Source organism: Lactuca virosa, chromosome 9 (genome assembly GCF_052849685.1).
Source record: "Lactuca virosa cultivar CGN04683 chromosome 9, Lactuca_virosa_CGN04683_v6, whole genome shotgun sequence".
Taxonomy (NCBI): domain Eukaryota; kingdom Viridiplantae; phylum Streptophyta; class Magnoliopsida; order Asterales; family Asteraceae; genus Lactuca; species Lactuca virosa.
This window is the reverse complement of record NC_136434.1, coordinates 237,439,121-237,447,143: the sequence shown is the minus strand read 5'-3', so window position 1 is coordinate 237,447,143 and position 8,023 is coordinate 237,439,121. Positions and strand designations below refer to the sequence as shown.

At 38.7% G+C, this 8,023-nt stretch overlaps 1 protein-coding gene across 1 annotated transcript; it reads right to left on the bottom strand.

Moving 5' to 3' along the window:
* Positions 1 to 1,157: 1,157 nt before the first annotated feature.
* Positions 1,158 to 2,120, bottom strand: LOC145140407 (uncharacterized). Its single transcript, XM_079073910.1, has one exon. It carries the CDS (start codon positions 2,118 to 2,120, stop codon positions 1,158 to 1,160), a length of 963 nt encoding a protein of 320 aa, XP_078930036.1.
* Between the last annotated feature and the right edge of the window lie 5,903 nt (positions 2,121 to 8,023).

The following is an 8,023-nucleotide window of genomic DNA, read 5'->3' as shown; positions in this document are numbered from 1 at the left end:
GAGGACATTCAAATTTGTTTTAATTAAAGTTATAAATTTGGTCCTGAGGTTGTGTCTTTTAATTTTATTATGCCCTCTCATTTTTATTTGAATAACTTAAACCTTCAACTATATATAACTATATATGTTTATTTAATTTTAAAAATTAATAATATGTTTATTTGATTTTTTAATTAATAAAATGATTACTTAAGTTTATAATTATGTTTTTTTATTTAATCTAATATTAAAAAAATTAAAAAATATATAAATATAAATAATGTGGAGTGGTAACTATTTCTAATATCTAGTGAGTAGATGGTGTCAGGCTAAATGGAATGGTCACCACCAGCCCACCGGAAAAGTGGTGTCACCTCTGCGCCAGATCAGCTTCACCACCAACCCACTACACATTGGAAATGGTCACCACTAACAATATTCATTTTTTTTATTTTTTTTTATTTTTTGTAACATTTATATTAAATAAAAAACATAATTTATAACATACATAAATTTTTTTTTGTAACATTATATTAAATAAAAAACAAAATTTATAACATACTTAGTTTTTTTTTTATTTTTTTTTAATTTTCGTAACATTGTAATAAATAAAAAAATATTAATTTTTAACACAAATAAGTTGTTTGAAAACACAAAAAAATAAAACCACATTTTATTAATTAAAAACATAGATTTAAAACCTAAATTACTAAAACAAACATAAAACATAACAAATCAAACATTACACTACTTAATTAAAAAATAAAAAACACATAAAACATAAAACCCATAGATAAATACTACTCGTCGTTGTCACCGACTTCATCACCCTCACCCGCCTTGTCGTCACCTTCTGCATTTGTCTCGTCATAATCGTCCTCATCCTCTTCGTCTTCATCGTTATATCCCCCTTCTAGTTGTCTCCCTCATATGTGCTCAGTCGAATCGTGACGTAGATTGTGATGTGTTTCACGATTTTGAATTTCCAAAACTCTAGAGAAGTATGTCGGGTTGCCAACTTGTATCACTGCAGGTGGATTAAGTATATCGTTCCCATTATATGAACATATAGCCCTGCCCTCTTCTTCTATTATCATGTTATGTAAAATAACACAAGCAGTCAACACCGTTGTTAGTTTTGCCCTATCCCATGTTCGTGTCGGATGCTTGATTATGTGTCACCTTTGCTTTAGGACTCCAAACGCTCGTTCCACGTCCTTCCGTGCAGATTCCCGTGCTAACTTGAACAATTTTCTTTTTTCATCGGCTGGAAACGAATACGACTTGACAAATGTGGCATACTCTGGATATATATCATCACCTAGGTAATACCTATACTTATATTCATTTCCATTTACAACATATGACATGTCTGGTGCTTTACCCTGCAAAATATTGTTAAATAACGGAGACGCTTGAAGCACATTCAGGTCATTGTTGGACCCCGCCATACCAAAGAATGCATGCCAAAACCATAGGTCATGTGATACAAACGCCTCCAATATAACAGTCGGGACCCCATGATCTCCTCGCGTGAATTCACCACGCCACGCATTGGGACAATTTGCCCACTCCCAATGTGTACAATCAATACTACCAAGCATCCCTGGAAAACCATGTTTAGCTTGATGCGCGGCATACAACTGTTCGACATCACTTTTAGTCGGATGTCGCAAGTATATGTCACGGTAAAGCTCAATAAAATACTCACAGAAAAGATATGTACACTCTCGACCCGTCCTCTCAGACATTTTCAGATACTCATCTGATGCGTCTGCGGTTATACCATATCCCAACTGTCTAAGAGCGGCCGTACATTTTTGTATTGTAGTAAATCCGCGTCTACCTCTAGCATCCCATCGTAATTGGAAATACTCATAATTACGTTCCAAATCTCTAGCTATACGTAAAAATAAAGTTCTACTAATACGAAAACGATCTTCGAATTTCGCTAGGTCGTATAAACTATCAGGGGCAAAATAATCACGTACCAAAAGTTCATGTGCCACCTCTCGATCCCGGTTGATCCATTTTCTATGTTTCTTCTCACGGTGGGAACTTTCGCCTCTCTCATGAATCACGTTTTGTGCCGCAGACAATAGTGTGTGCAAAACCAAATCGTCATCAGAACCGCTATCCATTTTTTGTTGAATGTGTGTGTTTGATTTGAGAGAAATTTTGTGTTTGTTTAAAAAAAAATTGTGTCAAAATAGATGTATATATAGAGAGAAATTGAGTGGTAGGTGTAATAATTAATTAAGTAATTAACTTTTTTTATGGAGTATGCAAGCCAACGGTCAAAAAAGAAATCACCCAATCAAATTGCGTGTCTTCGCCTGTCTTCGGCTCCACGCAACAAACAACCCACCGGAAGGTGGGGCGTGTTGGGTAATACATGCATCAAATACACTCTATAACTAGGCAGGGGAAGAATCGAAACAACAAAACGATTTACCTGAGTGTACATGCACCCTATGGATCTATGGCTTCATATTATTACTTCTACCCTATGAAATCCAAAAATACAAGGAAGAATACTAACCTCTTTAGCAGCTAATGATCTTCGAGCTTGACTCCTTGTGCGTGCCACCTTGTTTGGATGATGAGGATCCAAACTAGAATCCCTCTCTTGGTTCACACCCAATGAACTCAAATGAGTAGAAACAAATATAAACTAGGAGGGATGAACTATAAGGAAAGTTCTTCCACAATGAGGGAGAAAGAAGATGGCGAATACTCAAGCCAAAAATGAGCCAGGAGGAATGAATCCCTAAGGCCCTATTTATAGCCTTGGATACCTCCTAGGGTTTTATCCTTCCATCCATGTGGGATGGGATAGGCTATGAACGAAATTACCTTTATCCAAATGGAGATTTCGTCCAACCCCCTTCCTTCTAGGGTTCTGGAATGTTCCCTGATTAACCAACTATTGATTAACTTACATTCAACCCTTCTATTAATTAAACTGTTAATTAATTCCCAAATTGTTTTCCAATTAGTTTCTAATTAATTATTAAACAATAATAATTAATAAACTAATCACTCCTATTATTTATTCTACTCAATTCTGAGTCTTGAGGGCAGCCCAAGAGGACCATGCTATTATTAGAAATATCACCAACTAGTTAATGACCTTGGACATACTTCCAACAGTCTCCCACTTGGACAAGTCATCAACTAGGTATATATATGGTTCTATATTTCTCTAATAATCAAAAGAGAGAATGCCATCCAATGCATCTGCCGAACTCTGATCTAATCAGTTTCAGCCCTCAGATAAGTGATCAACTATTCCTTCATCCTCATGATATCTGTATGAATTTGAGACATGGATAATGGTCAATCTCAGAATTCAAAATTATGTTTCCCGATATAGATTTGTGACGACTACATCTGACTACTAAATCGAACACATCAATTCTAGTCAACACCCGGCCAGGTATTTAAGATGTCAGAACCAAATCATCGAAGGGCCCATAGATATCGCTTCTCCTATTAAGGCAGAAGGGATGAATAAACTTTGGCTACATAGTCTTTGTCTATTTCATCATGTCACACATGAATATACCCGTTATAGCCACCAGTTACGGATAACGTTAGATTACATCAATGCATAACAGAATCACAGAACAAAGCCCCACATGTATCTCGGTTCGAAGAACAGAAGATATTATCATCTTAGAATTACTCGTGACTGAATCCATGAAGTAATCTCTAAGTGTGGGTTGTTCCAATACTTAAATCACTATTAAGCAGTCACGAATGTTGACACAATCACTATGTTATGGCCAATGAAAATGGTCAATCCACCAACACTCATGATAGTCTTAAATCACTACTTACTTCCAAGAGTATGACCGACTGTGTAGATTTGAGTACTTAGTACTCGGGAAGTGGGTTCTAAACATGCAACATTGAAACACAGTAATAAATAAATAGAAATGATAGCAATCCAGCACTTTATTAAGTCTCCACAAAATAAACATCAATTCTATTACAAATTCACACTGCTAAATGTTTCAAAGATTATCAAACTAAACAACTAAACAACTACACCATATCTTCAGCAAATCTAATGCCTATAGATCTAGTATGACTATCATGCTTGATCCTTGATAGTGGTTTAGTGAACAGATCGGCTGGATTCTCCTCCGATGATACTCTGCCCACAACAATATCTCCATCCTCGACTCGATGTCTTACATAGCGGAACTTTCTAAGTATATGTCTTGAGTTACCATGGTCTTTGGGTTCTTTAGTCAACTCGACTGCACCCTCATTGTCACAGAAGATTTCCAAAGGATTCTTGATGCTCGGAACGACACCAAGATCGTCAATGAAATACTTCAACCATGTAGCTTCTTTTGCAGCTTCACTAGCTGCTATATACTCTGACTCGCACGTAGAGTATGCCACTGTCGACTGCTTGGAGCTCTTCCAAGTGACCGCTCCTCCATTGAGCAAGAATACCCATCCTGACTGCGAACATGAGTTGTCCCTATCAGTCTGGAAACTGGCATTTGTATAACCTGTGACTTTCAACTCATCTTTACCCCCATATACCAAGAATATATCCTTTGTTCTTCTTAGGTATTTCAAAATGTTCTTTACTGCCGTCCAATGACTTTCGCCTAGGTTGTCCTGAAAATGACTCACCATACTCAGAGCAAATGAGACGTCAGGACGAGTACATGTCATGGCATACATGATCGATCCTATAGCAGAAGCATATGGGACTCGACTCATTCTTTCCTGTTCATCACTAGAACTAGGACATTGAGTCTTACTCAATTTTGTGCCATGTTGCATAGGTAGATAACCTTTCTTGGAGTGCTGCATCTTGAATTTATTCAAGATCTTATCCAAGTATGTACATTGGCTCAGTCCTATTAGACGTTTTGATCTATCTCTATAGATCCTTATACCAAGTATGTATGCAGCCTCTCCTAGATCTTTCATAGCGAAACAACTCCCAAGCCACATCTTAACACCTTGCAACGTCGGGATATCGTTTCCTATAAGGAGTATGTCATCCACATACAACACTAGGAAGACTACATTACTCCCACTAGCTTTGATATATACGCAGGACTCACCTTCACTTCTTGAAAAACCAAACTCCTTGACCTTTTCATGAAAGCAAACGTTCCAGCTACGAGACGCTTGTTTTAGCCCATATATGGACCTTTCAAGCTTACACACTCTATTTGGATATTTTGGATCTATGAAACCCTCAGGTTGTGCCATGTACACTTCCTCTGTGAGTTTTCCATTAAGGAAAGCGGTCTTCACATCCATTTGCCATACTTCATAATCATGAAAATATGTTATGGCAAGTAATATCCTAATAGACTTGATCTTGGCTACTGGTGAAAAAGTTTCCTCATAATCAATTCCTTGAGTCTGAGTGTAACCCTTTGCAACCAACCCAGCCTTGAACGTGTGCACATTCCCATCCATGCCTGTCTTCTTCTTGAAGATCCATTTACACCCAACAATTTTAGTGCCAGGAGCAGGATCAACCAAATTCCAAACTTGGTTGTCATGCATAGACTGAATCTCGCTCTCAATGCTTTCTGTTGAAACAAAGTTCAATTAGGATCGATAGATTCTATGCAGACAAACAATTAAGAACGTAAATATGAACACAAGAATGGCTTTGAATGTGTCGTATGATTAATGCTTTAACACCTCAGAAGAGCTCGATTAAGAACTTCGACTGTAGAGGTGTTTAGGGTTACAAAAACAATAATCGATAATCAAGAACGTTAACCTTTTAATGCATACATGCATGCATTATTTATAGTCTAACCCTAACAGCTAATCACGGATGGACAGGCCCAATCCGAATACAAAACATAAGCCCATGACGCAACACAATTAGACCCAACAATCTCCCCCTTTGCGTCAATGGAACAGAAAGCTCACTTCGGCTGAGCTGCGGAAGACTTCTTTATTGTTTTGAACACCTTCGGAATGATAGCCAATAGATGATGACAGAACGTTATGTAGCACCGAAGCATGTCCGTGAAGTTCTTTTTGTCTGCTTCTGAGTTCTGCTTGCACCGATGAATAATGTTGATGATGTGCTCCAAGCAGTCGGTTGAAAATAAATGTTTATCAACAAGAGCGAATAAAAATCTGTGTGATTCGCCTTTTGTAAACATCACAGTAAGATGTGTTGAATCTATTTGGCCCATCTTCATCTTATTCACATCTCCTGGTTTCGGTGTTGGCTTGATGGTCGGTTTCTTATTCATCACTTTCGCTATCTCTTGATCCATAGCTGCAACCTCATGGATGTAAGAAGCCAACATCCTCTTCAAGTGCTCCAATATCGGCTCATATTCCCTCGGATTTGTGAGCAGAATATTAAACAAAAGAATCCAGTCATGAGGATTTAGATTTGGAAGGTCTGCCAGGGAAATAATCGACACCGAGTTTGCAGATCCTTGTGTGATTTTAAAATTAACATTGATAAACCTCCCAGCAGACGTAGGTTTCAGTACCTTGACAGTGATTATCTTCTGTGCGCTCCATGTCAAGTACTGCAGTTGACCATACTTCAAATAAAAGTCTATAAGCTCACGAGCAACCTTAGGATGAGGAAAAGGAACCTCAGCAGTCGAATCGAAATAGTGAAACGTGAACGCCTTTCGAGTTATCGGCATGTCGAACTACGAGTCCTTAGAATTGTCACAGTCAAACGAAGCAACAGGTTCCAACCAATAAACACTTGGAAACTCTATAGCTTGATTGATAAGTGCCTCTTTTGTCCATAGGAGAAACAAGGCCTTCTTGCAGTTCAAGGCTTCTTCTTCTTCCTTGTTTCTCCTTTCCCTCTCCTCTGCTTCCCTTGTAACCTTCAAGGTTTCATCCAGCTCTTTATCCCTCTTCTTTCGCTTAAGAGCCTCAACAATAGTTTCACCAGATTCGTCATTGCTATCATCATCAATCTCCTTTTGCTTGGCTTGTGAACCAGGACCTGAAGCTTCATTACCCTTCAGTTCGGTTGTAACTTTGACCTTTGGTTGAGCAGAATCAGTTTCAGTTTTAACCTTCGGTTGAGGAGCACCTTCTCCCCTTGTTTTGGAGCAATAAATCTCTCCGAAACACTCTTCATCTCGTGTAACAATGCAAGGGCAGGAAGAAGTTTTGTAGTGAGATGATTCCTAATGGTCAAAGTAAGGATAGGATCATGAGAACCAAGAATGTTGGTGAGCATATCCTACACATCCCCTGCACAGCTGTGGAAAACAGCTCTCTTCGTCTTCAACAAAGTAATTTCTTTTTCAGCTTGAGCGAGCTGAACCTTCTGAACTTCAATCGTGGATGCTTGTCGAGCAAGTTCTTCCTTCAGAGCACTTTCTTTTGCTAGATCAGCATGAAGAGATTCCAGCCGAGAGGACACATAACTGAGAAGTGAAGTGTTCTCTGCTTGGATGGAAGAACGAACAGCTTCAAACTTTGTGTGCTCTTCTTGAAGGGACTTGGAAAATGAATCCACAGAGGCTTGCACCTTGGCTGCACTTGTATCAGCATGCCCTTTGAGTGACTCAAGAAAGATCTGAGTAGTATGAACAATATCAGCAACATCAGCAGAGGCCTTTTGGCAAGAAGAAGTAGACTCATTAACAGCCTTAGTGGATTTGTCAATGGAGTCAGTGTATTGCTCAAGAGCTGTGTCCAAAAAGACTTTGAGCACAACACCACTGTAGGACTTGTTGTCATCAAGCAATTTATCCAGTTTCTCATGAATGCCCTGCAAGTGTTGACGTGTGACGGGAGCATCATCATCCTCATCAGTAGGAAGCCTATAGGGGCTATAATATGTTAAATCAAACTCATCATTAGCACCACCGAGAGTGGCACCGGAAGCGGTTGAAGGTGAGGGTGAAAGTGGTGTAGAAGTAATTGGAGGTTCTGTTTCAGTAGTCGCCCCCGTATCAGATACGTTGACTCTTACTGTCGGTTCAGGGATTGTAGTGGTAGTTGATTGGGAAAGTATAGGAGGTGGTAAGGGAGTTGTAGAAATAGGAACAGA

What these genes read in the sequence shown, in the direction of transcription:
- LOC145140407 (XM_079073910.1), bottom strand. Translation starts at nt 2,120, where the DNA reads ATGGATAGCGGTTCTGATGACGATTTGGTTTTGCACACACTATTGTCT.